We start from the raw sequence: 16932 nt of genomic DNA, 5'->3' as shown, positions 1-16932 counted from the left end.
CAGTGGCTCTCTATTTTTGATCTCTTGTGATCCTTTTAGCTCTTGATCCAGCTTCTAATTCTCATTTATGTTGGAATTATTATACTTTTTTATCCTGTGGAATTAGAGCAGTTTATGTTTAATAATCTCTGTGTGTGAGTTTTTTTTCACTTTTACTTTACTTTCATATGATGTTCATGTTTTAGAAAATTTATTCCTGGTGCTAAAGTATATAGTAACTAATGCTTTTGATCTATAGAATATTAGTATTTCTTGAATTGTCATATTTATTCTATAAAAATAATTTGTATTTAATTGATTTTTCTTTGTTCAACTTATAATTTTATGTAAAAAGTGAGAGAACTTTCCTGTGTATCTTCCACTCAGTATACGGGTTTTTGGCCTTTTGCAAATAGAAACCAGACAGTCTTAAGAGAACAGTAATTTCATGACCTTAATAAAGTAGTACTTAGACTATGGCAAATGACTAGGCTTGGGTAGGGACAATATTGGCCATATTTTTCCAATCCTGCCAACTACTTATCATGCTTCACACCTATATTTTCTAGATTAGGGATCAGTGTACTTTGAATCACATAGGAAGGACCAACATTATAAACTGGAGCTTGATAGTGGTTTTATAATCTTGGATCAAAGAGATTCAACCTCTAATTCTGAGGAAGTGAAAGAGAAATAAATTTTAAATGTATATAACATGCTTTGGTCACTTAAATGCTATTTTTTCTTTCTCATGAAGAGTCTATACCTCATTTAAATTTAAAAGGAATTCCATGTAGATCCCATTGCAAGAAATATAGTGTTTTTTTAGACATGTCATTCTTCCTTGGAAAAATGAAAAAGTAAAGTTAGCTAAGTAAAGTTAGTAAAATTTACCTAACATTTTATTAGGCAAGAATTCAAGCATTCACTTTTAAGGCAGAACTATCTAAATAAGGTTCATTTCTGGAGAGATAGGTAATTAAGAGGTATACAAATACTGTTCATACCTAAATATAGTTAAAAAGCCATATTTATGGGAGAAATTCCCAAGACTTTCTCCAGTTATTATGTTGTTTAAACTATTAGGTATTTTACTAAAATGTAGCAGGTTTTACTCTGCAAATATTCCATAGCAGAGTGGGAGTTTACAAATACCACATGACCTCTTGGGCATGCCCATTAGAAAGTATAATTTTTATTCAAAATACTACCCAATGAAGATTTAATCAGTCTTCTCTATATAAAGAATTTCTTCTTAAAATGGCTTATTTTTCTTATTGTTTATTAGGTAGATGATGGGAAAAGCATACGATATAAAGACCTCTATGCACTATTTGAACAGATTTTGGAAAAGACCATGAGACTTGAGCAGCGAGATTGGAGTGAGTCTCCAGTCAGAGTTTGGGTTAACACTTTTAAAGTGTTTTTAGATGAATATATGAATGAATTCAAGACTTTGGAATATATACCCACAAAGGTAAAATATATTTTGATTTCTAAAAGAATTAAATTATGAATTCTTCTTAAGAGTCTAGGACATCTAGTATTTGAGAAAAGCACTGCAGTGAACATGTCAGCTTTGTACTGCTTCAGATCCAGCAAACTCCATTCTCTCTTACAAGTTGACCAGACTGTATTATCTAAGCCTTCTTCAATTAATACATTTTTCACTGAATTAAAATATAATGTTGTTAAGAATGCCACTGCTGTAAGATTATACCCTCAGCTTTGCTAGAGGTCAGTAAATGAATTTCATTTTGGAAAACAGTGGTTTTCATCATTTCATTGTATCATCTCGTGACTTTTATGTAAGGACCCACAAATTTCTCCTTGAATTAGGTTTTAGGAAAGAAGTAAGAAAGTATATTAGTCTTTATTATATCACAGTTTCTGTATATCTTTCCCACCAGGTGCCAAAAACAGAGAGAAAGAAAAGAAGGAAAAAAGAATCTGATTTAGTAAGTTGTAATCTGTTTTTTGCTCCTGTGTTATAAAGTAAGTTTTAGACTAGCAGTCTGAAGTATATCATACAGTATTTTTCTGGGTATATTTAAGGAATACGTTTATCAGATGTCTAGGGGGTAATCATTTATGCCTTTACAAAAATTTAGAATGACAAATATGTCGAGTTCCTTGACTTGACTTGTTATTAGTGATGGCTTCCTAAAATGGCAGAAAACTGAAATGTTTACTCATGAAAGTTACAAACAGATATGACCCTTTTGCAGAAGTAGGGACTGGGAAGGCGCTTTTTTAGGAGCTCTCTCTCTGTTGTAAAGAATATGAGGACTATTTAGGATTTCACAAAGATAAGTCCTTCTAATTCAAAAGACATTCCCAAAAGCATTTGAGTATATTTTATCTCATTGTTCATGTTCTTATCTTTTGTATTGTCTCTATTGCATACTTTACCATAATCTCTGTAATTAGAAGGATGTGTTAAGCCTCAAAGGAGCTCAGAATCTGCTAGTGAAGGCAGGCATTTAAAAAATTACTAGTTTCATATGTGATAAATATTATGATAGAAATAGTACAAAGTGCTGTTGAAATACAAAGAGAATGAAGGAATTCTTTACAGAAGAAAAGATATTTTTGCAGGTTCTTAACAAGTAGGTAGTAGTTTAGACAGGCAGTGTCTAGCCAAAGGAAAAGAGTATGTCCAAAGACAGGTGAATGAAAAACCTGGCATGTTGAGCCAGTAGCTTTAACAGGTTTGAGTATTGCATGTTTATAGGGGAGCTAGAAAAGAAGGTAGAACTCTGGTAGGTACTCTGCCTTCAAAATATATCTAATATCTGACCATTTCACATTGCCTCCACTGCTATTACAATTGTCTAATACACTATGTGAAAGTGAAAACGTTAGTCGCTCAGTCTAATTGCAAAGAGTGTCCAACTCTTTGCAATCCCATGGACTATAACCTGCCAGGCTCTTCTGTCCATGGAATTCTCCAGGCAAGAATACTGAAATGGATTGCCATTCCTTTCTCCAGGTTATAGAACCCAGGTCTCCTGCATTGCAGGCAGATTCTTTACCATCTGAGCTACAGGGAAGTCCAGTACACTGTGTTGTGTCCTAATTGGTCTGCCTTCTTATATTCTTCTCCCCTTACAGTTTTCTAAATAATAGCCATAATGACCATTTAAAAGCAGAAATCAGGTCATGTTCCTCCTCTACTCAGATCTCAAGTAACTTCCAGTGTTACTCAGAATAAATCCCAGTGTTGTTACCGTCTATAAGACTTGACATCATCTCGATCGTGACTTCTGTAAGCTTCATTTCCTCCCACTCCTCCCCCATTCCCTCTGCTTCAGCTACATTTGCTGCCACCATCTTCTCTTCCTTCTTCTCTGGTTGTTTCCCTTCCTCCTCCTAACTTCTTCACTTTCCCCTGAAAATGTTAAGCTTTAGGACCTACAGAACCTGAATTCACCCCTGCCAATGGCAGATTGTAATCCTAGAATATTTATTGTTAACCTTATTAATAAATCAGGATTATAAATCATTCCCTATCACTTGTAAACCAAATTCTGAGGTTCTTTAGATCATTTCTTGTCACTTTTCCACTGTGTGTTTTAGACGCATGATCTGATTCTGTTTTTAGCATGATCTTACTTCTTAAGAACTGAATCCTGAAAGTAGGGTATCTAAACCCTTTAGCCTGGCTTATTCTTATTCACCGATGGAGGGTTTTCCAATTGAGAAATCTTAGACAACTTAATCCTTCTGAGATTCAATGTCCTCATGTATATAATAGGAGCATATATTATATAAAACAGGAGTAATGCCACCTACCACTGAGAATTTTTGAGATTGTATATGAAGGAAAGGGTAGGCAAGGCAGAGGAATAGTAGGAAGGTGCCTGTTACTAACAGGTAGTGTTTAGGCCTTTTATGCATTTTAAGCCTTATAAGAGTAGTCTTTTTCATGTCTATATGGGAGAGAACAATGCCTGAAGACAGAAATGAGTAAAAGCGTATGACATTTAAAAAAAAGAAAATTCATTAATTCAACAGCTGTTATATTTCAGGGCCTGTGATAAGTGCAGGTAATAGGAGGAAATATTAATAAGTATATAAATAAATGTTTATACTTAAGAGCATTCAAGTTAAAATAAACAACAGTGATTTTCTACTTTGTCCATATATGAGCAAAACTAAAAATAAATTAGTTACCTGGAAAGATAAATAAATATATAGATATTTTTCCAATACTGCAAATAGGGGGTTTATTTGCATAACTTTTTGGAGAAGGTACCTTAATGATGGTATATTAAAAGCCTTAAAAATATTAAAAACAAAACCAAAAAAACTTTGACCCAGCAGTTCTGCATCTAGGAATTTATCCAGTGGATATATCAACTTGTTCATACTGACATGTACCGGTTCTTTATTGAAGAGAAATTGTGATAAATAAACAGAAAAGTGTGACAGATTCTTGAGGTTAAAAATTTAAAAACCACTGCTTTTAATTTAACATGCTGATTCAGAGTTGTATAAGACAGCTCTTATATGTTTATAGCATTGTTTTCTGATTTTCATATAAGTTGGTCTTGTCTCTCTACTAGATTGTTAGCTTTTTGAAAGCAGGGATCATATAGTTTACCTTTATTTTATTTCTCAGAAGATCGTAATTCTCCTCCTGGAATAAGTGCCCAATGAAGACAACAAGGAATTGAAGGATTTCCTATTGCCTGACATGTTAGGGCAGCATTTACTGTGTTGGATTTGACATAAATAGCTGTATTTTTTCATTCAGGTAGAAGAGCACAATGGTCACATCTTTAAGGCCACCCAGTATAGCATCCCTACCTACTGTGAATACTGTTCTTCTTTGATATGGATAATGGACCGAGCCTCTGTTTGCAAATGTAAGTATGAGAGATCTTTGAGGAATGTTTTTAACCACTTGATATTTCCATGAGTTTAACATTAAGGAATAATTCACACTTCCTAATTCTTTAAACTCATCTCTCATTATACTCCTTTTCACCTGCTCTTTGTAGGCAAATAAGATATTTTGATGTTCTTTGGTCATTGTATTTGCAGCTCACTGTCTGAAATGTTCTTATCCTAGCTGTTAGTATGACTTACTACTTCAGTTAATTCATGTCTCCACTTGTATATTAGAGAGGTTTTTCTTTACTCTCCTATCTAAAATGCTGCTCTGTCCCCTAGTTCTCCATCCCTTTACTCAGCTTTTCTAGTCTTTATACTACTTGGCGCATCCCTGGTGGCACAGATGGTAAAGAATCTCTCTGCAATGCAGGAGACCTACTTACCACCACCCAAAATGATACGAAGTGTTCGTTTCCTTGTTTCTCTGTCCCACTAGAATGTCAAGAACTGAATGTCAAGATCAAGAAACTGTCTCATACAGAAGTCTCTTCTGTATCACCAGGGCCTAGAACAGTTTTAGCACATCATAAGTTTTAGTAAATATTTACCAGGTAGTTGGACCTATGTAGATGGATGGATGAATTATTGAACAAATTCTTAGATTATAACTAGAAAGATACTTTATTTTACTATAATCCTTTCATCAGAACCTTTTAATCCTAGAATGTGAGTGGAGGTTTTTTTGAGGGTCCACTTGTTCTGGCTTACAGAGAATCTTTAGCTTTCACTCCTGTCATTCCATATACATCTGCTCTGGTGCTTTTAATAATTCTGTGAAACTTTGTTTACAAGTGGGCCAGAATCAAATGAAAGGGCTGGGTCCAGGATGACAGTAAGGATGAAAATCATGTTCATCATAGCAAAATCAGCACTTGGATATTGCTAGATATGTTCACTTGTTCAATGATTCAATAGTGGTTTTCCTTTAAAAAAAAACTATAGTGAGAGTAAAATAGGGTGTGGTTTGCCATGTACTTGAATGTTTAATGTTAGCCTGATTCCTGTAGGTTTCGCATAATTTTCTCTGTGATCTGAAACTGAAAAATATAAAGAATCTGCTTCTTTTTTTATGATGTGGGTGGGCTTGCTTTGATTTCTTAAAGAATTAACTTTTTGTGTGGTTATGTGGGTGATTTTACCACTACAATTATATGGCCTCCCCTGCTTGATCTTGGCTTTGAAAGTCCCTCAAATCGTGCTTTAGAAGCTCAAGAAGAATATTCGGGTGTTGATTTGCAAGAGCCAGAGCTGGTATACCAAAATAACAGAGGCCAAGTGTTTTCTCAGTATTCTCTCAGCGTGCCCTTCCCACCTACTGCTGCCTAGCCACCCTGTTATCTCCTGGTCCAAGAACTGATTTCTGCTCTGAACCTTTTATCTCATCTTCTCAGTCACTATACTGATGTTCTTTATGTTCTGGTTCCTCAGAGCTCTACTCTGGACCGTCTAAGAGAGTAAAGAAGGCCTTTCTTATAGCCTAATATGCTACCAGATTTGTTTTTATTTTAGTACAGGTCTTTGATATTAATGCCGTTCTTATCCATTGGAATGATTCTTAATAGGTATTTCTTGCATTTTATCAGATCATAGAGCAAGTATAAGAGGGGAACATGAGCATTGGTTTGTGAATCAAACCAGGAAGATAGATAAATATTTTGCTGGGATATGGCGGGGACAAGGAGGAGGGGCAAGCAATCTTGAAAGAATAAAAAGCTTTTTCCCAGACAGTGGTTAGGATTTTTAGGTATGTTTTCAGCTTCATTTTTCTGAATTGAATGAGTTAAGACCATTTGTTATTCTATTATGATACAAAGTATATGATGCTATAGGAGTTGCAGATTTAAATAAAAAAATGTATGTTCAAAATAAAGCAGTATACTTGTTAAGTTTTGCCACTAATATATAGACTTCTGAAAATGTTACATTTTTAACCTGTTTTTCAGTGTGCAAGTATGCTTGTCATAAGAAGTGCTGTCTGAAAACCACAGCCAAGTGTTCTAAAAAGGTAAGTTATTACCTATGAGTAATAAATAACAGGTCTGTTGGAGAATGGTGCAGGAGAAGGAAAGGACAGAAAAGGTCTTTTGTGCCTTGTGGAAAGAAATCAAAGCCTCTTTGATGATCTTATAGAGTAGTGGTTTTCAAACTTCTTGGCTACAAATTACTGTAAGAAATAAGTTTTATATCATAATCCAGCTTACACATATAGAGGTATGTGTGTATATATAACTGAATCGATTTTCCCAGAACTGTATTTACCTTTACTACATGGGAGCTGCTAAACTGATTTCACAACCGACAACTTATTAAAGCACTCTTTTTAAAGGTTTCCTGCTTTTTTTTTTCTTTAAAAAAATTTTTGGCCACATTATGCAGTATGTGGGATCTTAGTTCCCTGACCAGGGACTGAACCCACTCTCCTGCATTGGAAGTGTTCAGTTTTAACCACTGGACTGCCAGGGAAGTTCTAAGGTTTCCTACTTTAAACACTCATAAGTGTTCCTATAAATTGTCTTGAAAGTGGTAGGCTACAGTTAAAGATTTTAACATACAGTAAAATTCACAGTAAAATTCATCAGCATAGTTGGTGTGTTTACAAACTTCTACTTGGATTCGATACTGAACATGTACTCTGTTAACTTTATGCTTTAACAAAGCAACCATTTTGGAAATATTTCAGGCTTTTATTGACATGTAATCACATTTGCTTATTTGTCACATACAATTTTAACAATACTATGCAGATCTGAATTATAATAAAATGTGTGAGCATGTTTATAGTCCATGTATATAGTTTTCATCTGTTCCAAATTAGTAGACAAATCATGGCAAAGTACAAAGAGAAATTTGACTCAGGGTTTAAAATATACAATGAAGGTAAGACATCTGCTTCCAGCTAAGATGGAGTACCTTGTGGTAGACTAATACTCATGCTGAGAACAACTGAAAAAAGTCTGTTGCCTAGCATTAGATAGCTGCCCAGGAAAATCAGAATTTAGGGGCCAGATCCTACAGAGAAAAGAATTACAGATTGGTGAATCTACATGTGTGAGATGTTTTCCTCTGAGTAGGAATTTGTCAGTTTTTGTTGTAGGACAAGAAATCAAGATTCTGGGCAGAGGGCCACACTTAAGAGTCAGAAAAGCCAGAAAAGCTTTTAGAAATCTTATAAGGTTATAGAGACAAAAGTTGGAGTTTGGAATGGCCAAGACTTGAGGGACCATGATCCAAACATATAGAGAAGTGAGCCTAAAACTCAGAGGTTTTCCCTTTAAGGTGTTTTCTGAATTCTTAAGCTGCACAGGTCAAGAGGCTAAGAAGCTAACAGAAATGCAGATTATTTTGCAGTCTCACAGTGTCAAAGAAAGAAAAATTGGAGTTGTATGAAAAGAAAGAGTGTACTGATTGACTAAAAGAACTCAGCACGGACTGCATGCAGGTTGAAGGAGAGACTAGGGTATAGTGTTGGGCTAGGCAAGGAGCATGGGGCAGGGGAAGGAAAGGACGAAAAGGAGATTTACATAAAGAGTTTTCAGTCTCAGAGATAATAGCTGGCATTCTTCTTTACTTGAAGTACTTCAAATAATCTTAAAGATAAGCCATTTTTTCCCAATCACATAAAATAATAATGAAATACAATATCAGAATACACTATTGAAGTAAATAAAAGAGGTCACTAATCTTGGGCCAGTCTGTGTGCCTCTGCCTTTAGCTGTGACATCAGTAGTCAGTTTAACTTCTCTGAAGTTTACATAAACACCAGAGCATCCTTATGCTTCAGAAATTAGTGACAACTCTAATTCATATCAAATCAATAGATTTTCTAGTGGTACATGGTAAATGTTTAATATACAAAATCTTTCCCCTTTCTCCTTTGCCCACAGCCCATCTTTACATGAAGAGATTTTTTTAAAGGAAAGGGAAGCAGTAACCTGTAGCCACTGCCTTCATTCTTCCCCATTATTTGGCGGGGTGGGGGGCGTGGGGGTGGGGGGGTTCCAAGTGGAAGAGGATTGAAATGAATTTCTCACTTCTTTATATTCTCAGCATTAACAAGAATTCCCTTTCCTCCCAACTCTCGTAATTGTGCTTGTAAAACTTGAGGAAAAGAAAAAATAGTTACTTTTAAAGAATTGGATAAATATATTTGAAGGTGTTTGAATGTATTTGCAATAAAAAATTATCTTCCATGTAGTATGATCCAGAGCTGTCCTCTCGACAGTTTGGGGTTGAATTATCCCGTTTGACCAGTGAAGACCGAACTGTTCCTTTGGTGGTGGAAAAGCTCATAAACTACATTGAAATGCATGGACTGTACACAGAAGGTATTTATCGAAAGTCTGGTTCAACTAATAAAATCAAGGAGCTTCGACAAGGTCTAGATACAGGTAAGATAGTGCCCTCTAAATCAAGACCAAATACTCTTATTTAAGTAGGTCATCTTATGCTGTTAGTTTTTATTACATGTTGAACCTTTCCTTGAAGCCAGAAAAATGCAGTCTTTTCTGCGGTGCTTTTTTTTTTTTTTTTAAATCATTTGTAGCTTTCTTTTATATGGTCCATTCAGCAAACATACATTGAGTATCATTTGTACAAGGCATTATTAGATATTTCCGACAGATCTCAATCTTTTTAGCAGTCTGGTAAGATATCTTTAATTTACAAAGAAGAAAACTTAGGTTTAGAAAAATTAAATGATGAGCTGTTGATAAGATGAGGGCAGTGTGCTGATGTTTTTGTATTAACCTTCACAGCAAATCTTTGTACTGATGTTCACAAACAGTGATTATTATCCCTGTTTACAGATGAAGAAACTGAGGCTTATCGAGGATCTTGCCCACTGACTTACCACCAATAAGTGACAAAGCTGGCATTTAACCCATAATCTAAACTGTTGCCTGTTAGTCTCTGTTACTCTGACTCCAAGTGATGTCTTTCTGGTGTATATTCTTGCCTTCCTACATTGATGACATAGTTATTTAAATTGATAATTAGCAGTTTGAATATGTGTCTGTGTAGAGCTGTAGCCTCAGTTCTGGAACGTATGCAGAGGTTTGACTTTGGCTTTATGTTCAACTTCTGCTCTTTATCATTATTGAAAAGGGATACATTTTTGTTTTGGCTGCACTGCACAGCTTGTGGGATCTTAATTCCCCGAGCAGGGATTGAACCTGAGCCCTCGGCTGAAAGCGTGGAGTCCTAACCACCGGCTGCTGCAGCTGCTAAGTCGCTTCAGTCGTGTCCGACTCTGTGCGACTCCATAGACGGCAGCCCACCAGGCTCCTCTGTCCCAAGCATTCCCAGGAATAGATCTTTCTGAATCACTTATAGGTGCAACACTTGTCTCTGTGTGACTAAGATTAGTCTACCCACAGGCACCATTCACCCTGTATCACCCCAGTCATCTCATGTATAACCCTAGAGGGTTTTTAAATGAAGCATAGTAAAGATTTTCTTCACATTTCATAAGCCCAGTTATCACTGTCCTTTGATCTCTAAGAATCACTTAAAATCAGTCTGACTTGTAAAAAATGTCTTTTAGGCCTTTCTTCTATTGGTCATCTAAAACATCACTATTAAAAGGGTGGTCACAGGCCAGGCTACAGCAAGAGAAGTACTGAAATTGAGAGCAAGCATTTAGAAACTTTGATAGCAGTTTAATAGTGCCTTGACATGAAAACATATGATCTTTTATTTTACACATCTATCAGTCCACAACAGTTCAAAAAAGAGACAAAAGCTGTGCCTTTACCACAAGAGGAACACTTTCCAAAGCATGGAATTAGATTGCAGACGATATTAATAGTTTGATTGAGAATGTAAAGGCATCTTTTGGTCATGATAATTTCTAAAGTGCATTATTTGACCCAATGCATATTTTGGCTTTCTTATCTAACTCTTTATCTCTGAATAGATGCTGAGAATGTAAACCTCGATGACTATAACATACATGTCATTGCGAGTGTATTCAAACAATGGCTTCGTGATTTACCCAATCCACTCATGACCTTTGAACTCTATGAGGAATTTCTTCGAGCTATGGGTAAGCACAGGTTTCCTGGGTTCAGGGAAGGGCTTACACTTGGGAAAGAAATGCTATCTTCATATTAGATTGTTTAGCCATTCTCTCAATTGGCTTAAGTTCATATAGATTCAAAAGTAATACAGTCAATATAAAACTGCCATTGAATTCTCACCTATTCAAATGTTGCCTTTCTTAGAGACTCATTAAAATAGATCAGTGTCCTAAAAACTTTCTGAGCAAGTCACTTAGTTGCTTCTCACAAAGAGGTTGAAAGACTAGGATTATAAACAAATTGTGAATCTAAGCAAGAACTAAGTGTAACGCTGGCTATCTGTTCTGTGCCATACCTAATATGTTAGTTTAGTTTTTCAGTGCTACAGATACATAGGATTTTGATGAAGGCCCATCTAGAAGTATTCATTTAGGCCCCAAGGCATGGCTCCTCAAGACTTAATTAAGTCCTTAAGACTGATTTACAGCTTAGGTTGAAAGCAAAAGGAGAAGAGGGCAGAAGAGGATGAGATGGTTGGATAGCATCACCAACTCAATGGAAATGAGTTTGAACAAACTTTAGGAGATAGTGAATAACAGGGAAGCCTGGCATGGTGCAGTGCATGGGGTTGCAAAGAGTTGGACACAACTCAATGACTGAACAACAACAACAGATAACTTACATAGCAACTGATTAATTTTAATGGGGAATTGGTTTGCCACAAAATGAAAAACTGGGGTATCTCTTGCCCCTTGATGTAATCAAGAGTTACTCGGATCTAAATTAAAACGCAGGAGACTGCTTAGTGAGTACAGAACTCAAGCAGAGGGAGATTGGTGTTAACTAGTGAGTTTTCTTCTGCTATACAGGTGTGGCTAAAACTCTTAAAAGTCAGCTGTACCCAGTGTCTGTCCAGAAGGAAGATGTAGTGTATAAGAGAAGGTATTCAGTCTTAATTGCTGCTCTTACTGTTTTCAGGCCTTCAGGAGAGGAAAGAGACAATCCGTGGTGTATACTCTGTCATTGACCAGCTCTCCCGAACTCATCTCAATACACTGGAACGCCTTATCTTTCATCTGGTCAGGTAACTTCAAGAAACAAAGGAATGCTTAACATTTTCTCTTGGATTATTTTTAAATAAATGAAGAGTTCCTTCATATGAAAAACTGATTTTTTTTAATTAATAAAGTCGATGACTTGAACAGGTGGTTATGATTCCTTGAAGGAGAAATTCTCCATGGAGTTGGACTGCGTGGCAGGTGCTTCTCTGCCCTAATGAGCCATGTAACCGTTCAGTCTTATGGGGGCACTGTGTAGCCTAGCTAGATGTCTTAACTCTTGAACTAGAGAAGATGTGTGCTTATTGACATAGCCTAATTCATAGGAGGTGGTGGGTTCATATGGAGCTCAGGAATTGACTGACCAAAGAGACTTCAGGGGCAGTCTGTGTTCTCCTGAGTGTTGATACTGGGGAAGAAAGCTATCTTTCTCTTTGGGTAAATATCTTTTATTACTGTCTGAAAATGCCTTAAGCTCTCTACTCTGCATTCTTTAGACATGTTCATCTAGTAATGGTGACCTGGGACAGTGAGTCACAAATTTCCCTTGGTAAGCTATCTGCTGACCTCAGTTACTTCAGGGAAGGAACAGAGTGAAAGTGTGCTTCCCAGAGGCAAGGGAACAGCTTTGGGAAAATTCCACAGTGTCTCAACTGATAATATCCTTCCAGTCTATGCAGCTGATGTCATTTGTCTTTCTCTCATCACTTCTATCTCCCTGCAGTTTTCCTTTTTTATCCCAGTTTCACTTGGGTTTTTTATTCCTTAGGATTGCTCTACAGGAAGACACTAATCGAATGTCTGCTAATGCTTTGGCCATTGTGTTTGCACCCTGCATTCTCCGCTGCCCTGACACCATCGACCCACTGCAAAGTGTGCAGGACATCAGTAAGACTACCACGTAAGGCCAGTCACTATCACCTCTGCAATACCCCACAGACTTATGAGTCAAACAGAATGAATGATTTATTCTTTTTTATTTTGGCTGCTCCATTCAACTTGCAAGAATCTTAGTTCCCTGGCCAGGAATTGAACACAGCCGTGCTGCAGTGGAAGTGCAAAGTCCTAACTACTGGACCACCAGGGAATTCCCCTAGTGAATGATTTAAGTTCATATGTTTTTAATAAGGTTGCTAGGCACCATTGGTCTTTTTTATGCTGAATATGAAAAATTCCTTTAGATTCTATGTAGGAAGCATCATTTATTTTGAAAGGTTTATTTTTTATCATTTATTTTTTATCATTTATTTTGAAAGGTTTATTTTTTATCATTTATTTTTTAAATTTGACTTTTCTTTAGGTTTGTTTATAGTTTCCAAATGTATTTTAAAATCTCATTTTACCAAATTACATATACTTTGTTTTCCTATAATCCAGTCTAACTGTAGTCTTGTGGCTCTGTATCTCTTTGGTCTTAATACTTCAGTATTCCTGTATTTCACCTTGGCCTTTTTTTCATGGATCTCCGATTTCCTTCTAGAGTGCTGATTCTTAACCTTTCCTTCAGAAGGAGCTTTCCCCCAGAAAGGCCTGGTGCTTGTGTCCCAGTCCCAGAGAGTCTGATTGAATTGGTCTGGGGTATGACCTAGGCCTCGGGACTTAGAACTGTTCCGCAGATGGGTACTAAAGTGCGGCTGAAGTTGTGAACCACCATTATAAACCCCATCTCTGAGCTCATAAATTAAGGGATGTTGATTTTTCTCTTATCCTCCAACTCTTTACCACACTTAGCTGAAAAGTAGTCTGTGACTGATATAATGTATTTGGTTTACTTCAGCTCTTAACAGTTTTCTCTCTTTCCTTTTGTTTCAGCTGTGTGGAGCTTATTGTTGTGGAACAAATGAATAAATATAAGGCTCGTCTCAAAGACATTAGTAGCCTGGAATTTGCTGAGAATAAAGCAAAGACCAGGCTATCACTGATTCGTAGATCAATGGTAAGATGCAGGACATAGAATCACAGGGGAAAATGGGAGACTTCCTTGGATTTTCAGTGCACATTATGATGTGTGGAGAGAAATTATTCTCCAAATTTTTTTCACGTGGAGCAAGTGAAAAAAAAATCAGCTTATCTCAGGGTATGATGTTATGCCTCATGTTTGATCTTTTACCTCTTTTTAGTTTTATATGCAGAATATATTCAATTAAATATGAAGAATTTTATAAATCAAGTATTTGGATAAAATGTTGGTAGTTTAATAAGTTGCCCTGTTTTCTTTTCCTGTTCTTTCTATGAAAACTTGACCCACCCTAACTTTGGGCTCTACTTCCTTCTACCATCTGTTCTTATCCTTAACCGTGTCACTTTTGGTGGTCCTGCCAGTACTTCGGGGATGTAGACAACTTAATCACTTACAAGAATGTGGTCCATACGTTACAGAATCCCATTATGGATCTGCTGTTATCAAATATTTGCTAGATTTTGAAGAAAAGCCTTACAAAAATGATAATTTATTTCTTCCATTTGGCCACTCTTCTGTTTAATATCTTCCTTTGTAACCAGTGACCTAGATGTAAATAACTCCATTTCACACTGATCCATAATCAGTAGGGTCTAGGTAACTGGAAACTTACTGCTGCATTTAAGTTTAATTATTGCCCATTTACTACCCTTCCCCTGAATTGTAAAACAAAACTGTATTAGTGAACACCCATTCAGATCCCCAGTAAATCTCTAAAGAGAAGCAAGCTTCCCCATCATCAAGCCCATGATTTTGCAGGGGCCCAGCAATACTTCCGCTATACTTCATAGTTTTATCCTTAGATTAGCATTAAAGTAACTCTGTTTCTTCCTTTACTGTTAAACTGCCTGGCACAGGACAAGTGCCCAACAAATGTCTGTTGATTAAGTTAGTGAAGGGTGTTCTCTAAAAACAAACATAAACACAATTTTTCTAGGCGGTAAAGGTATTCAATAAAGCTCATCACAAAACACGTTCGAAATTTTCTCCCCAGCAAATGAAAACAGAAACCCCATTTAAAAGGGAAACCCTTCTTGTAGTATGAATTTTTAAGGACTCAGTTCTTAGACACCCAAGTTAGCAGTACCCATCCAAGGAAGAAAGGAAGAGACTTTTTACTGTAAATCTACTTTTCAAAGCAGGTAGACAAGCTGTGCTTTTTTGCTGATGCTGCAGAAGATGGATATATTCATTCCATTGAGAGATTAAACCTCTTTAATGGGGCAATGACATGTACATTCTAACCTTCTGCTTTCCTTTTCATGTCCTTCCTAATCCAGAAACCTGTACTAATTGCAGTTAGATTTATGAGCATTACCCGCAGTTCAGTCTCGGTATGTATTAATTGTGTAACGTGTCACAGCCACTTCACATTACTGTCTCCCATGCATCCAGCAGTTGTTCTGCTCTGTCTGTCGTCCATGCCTGTCCACCCTCCATGTGCAGCCCCAGTTCAGGCCCCACTTCCTGTTCAGCCTTCACGTGCTTTTCTCTTACTCTCTTCCTTTAGAATCTTTTCTTTCCTCTGTATCATGTTTTGAACAATGTCCATTTATAATATTCTGGTTTTTCCTCTTTGTCAGATAAACCTCTTTGTGGATTTCTTCTTTGGTGTGATTATTGAAAGGTGAACATTGAAAGCAATGAGGTGTCAAATTTCTGCTCTATGAGCTGTGTTCTCATCAGTCTCCTCCCTTACTACTTGAAAAACCTATTACTGTTTTTTATCATCCTGCATCATTAGAAATGCTTACTTACCCATTCTTCTCTGTGACTTTGTTGTCTTCCTAGAGGTAGAAGTATGACTTCTTATCTACTTAGTATTTTTTAGACAGAGCTGCAAGTAGTAGTGAGCCTGTTGATGGATTGGTTGTAGACTTAAGTAATAATAGTATAGTAGAGCTCATACCAGAATTTCACACATGCAACAGAAGAGTGAAGAGATGGAACACCAGTATATATGGAAACTAACTTCAGAGACTGCCCTTCTTTGTGTAACCAGTTTGTTGAAGATCTCAATTTGCTGGGATATAAATATAAATCAGTTTTGCTTTTTATCTAGTAACTGCCTTCCAACTCTGCCATATCAAAATCCCCTTTCCTACTGGATATATCAAGTACCTTAACACGTCTTGTCACTTTTTCTGTAATTTTTGAATGTTCTAGTTGAAATCTATTATTTAAGACTAAGTTCTCTTCCTATTATAGCATCAGTCACAGGCTTGATCCAGTACTCTTATCACTTTTTCTCAGGATAGAATAGACCTTAATCTGGGTCTGAAAACTTTAGGTCACACACGTCTGCCTTCCCTCTTTCCTGTGCTGTTTTTTTCCTCTGGTGTTGAAACTAGGAGGAGTGATAGGGGAGGCAGAATTCTACATGATGTGCCGAATCTTCTTGGTTGTTCAGCACTACTATTCAAGTTCATCATAGACGGGCTAAATGAAGATGTGCTGACTGTGCTGACAGTGAGCTGAAGTCTATCCTATTTCCATAGGCATTGGCAATCCCTTGCAAGATTTGATTACATCTTCTTATTGATGGCCTTCATGCCATGTGTCTCTAATATGTGTGTCTTTTTTTTTTTTTTGCCTCAAGACCTTACCCAGTCAGATCTACCTCCCATGGCCAGTTCTAGGGCCTGCAGGCACACTGGGGAAAAGGTTATATTTTTCATACTCCTTGGTTCCTAAGAACTTAAGGTGGATGATAGTCTTGCCTACCTTCCTGTGTGACACTTTCCACACACTCTCTCCCGACTTCTCTTTTCCCCCAAGCATATTATAGAGTTGTAAATCAATAAGTCTTTTGCCTATACAGACACCCAAACAGAGAATGAAATACCAGTCTGCCTTTCTTTAAGATGACTTCAAACTTGGGTTCTTACCTTTTTGATTCAGTTATGACACTGCTTTTTTGCTATAAGAGAGAGAATATCCTCCTTTCATAAGCATTATGTTCCGCTCAAAGTTCAATGACGCCTCTTTTTTTTAAAGCCTTTTTAGATATATATGGAAG

The 16932-nt window shown here is 36.7% G+C and overlaps 1 protein-coding gene across 11 annotated transcripts in view; it reads left to right on the top strand.

Annotated features, from left to right (window-relative positions):
• Positions 1–16932, top strand: part of MYO9A (myosin IXA) — a 236254-nt gene that overhangs the window by 189260 nt on the left and 30062 nt on the right. For 8 of the 11 annotated variants that reach the window (XM_043470964.1, XM_043470963.1, XM_043470969.1 and 5 more), the window contains 10 exons: positions 1268–1456; positions 1890–1937; positions 4739–4850; positions 6822–6883; positions 9074–9266; positions 10793–10921; positions 11874–11979; positions 12723–12854; positions 13766–13889; positions 15194–15247. In XM_043470964.1, the coding sequence (XP_043326899.1) occupies positions 1268–1456; positions 1890–1937; positions 4739–4850; positions 6822–6883; positions 9074–9266; positions 10793–10921; positions 11874–11979; positions 12723–12854; positions 13766–13889; positions 15194–15247 (1149 nt within the window). The remainder of the gene's footprint in view (positions 1–1267; positions 1457–1889; positions 1938–4738; positions 4851–6821; positions 6884–9073; positions 9267–10792; positions 10922–11873; positions 11980–12722; positions 12855–13765; positions 13890–15193; positions 15248–16932) is intronic. The other 3 variants (XM_043470968.1, XM_043470967.1, XM_043470962.1) reach the window with 1 other exon arrangement.

The sequence above is a fragment of the Cervus canadensis genome, chromosome 6 (genome assembly GCF_019320065.1).
Source record: "Cervus canadensis isolate Bull #8, Minnesota chromosome 6, ASM1932006v1, whole genome shotgun sequence".
Classification (NCBI taxonomy): domain Eukaryota; kingdom Metazoa; phylum Chordata; class Mammalia; order Artiodactyla; family Cervidae; genus Cervus; species Cervus canadensis.
This window is presented reverse-complemented; position numbering and strand designations above follow the sequence as displayed.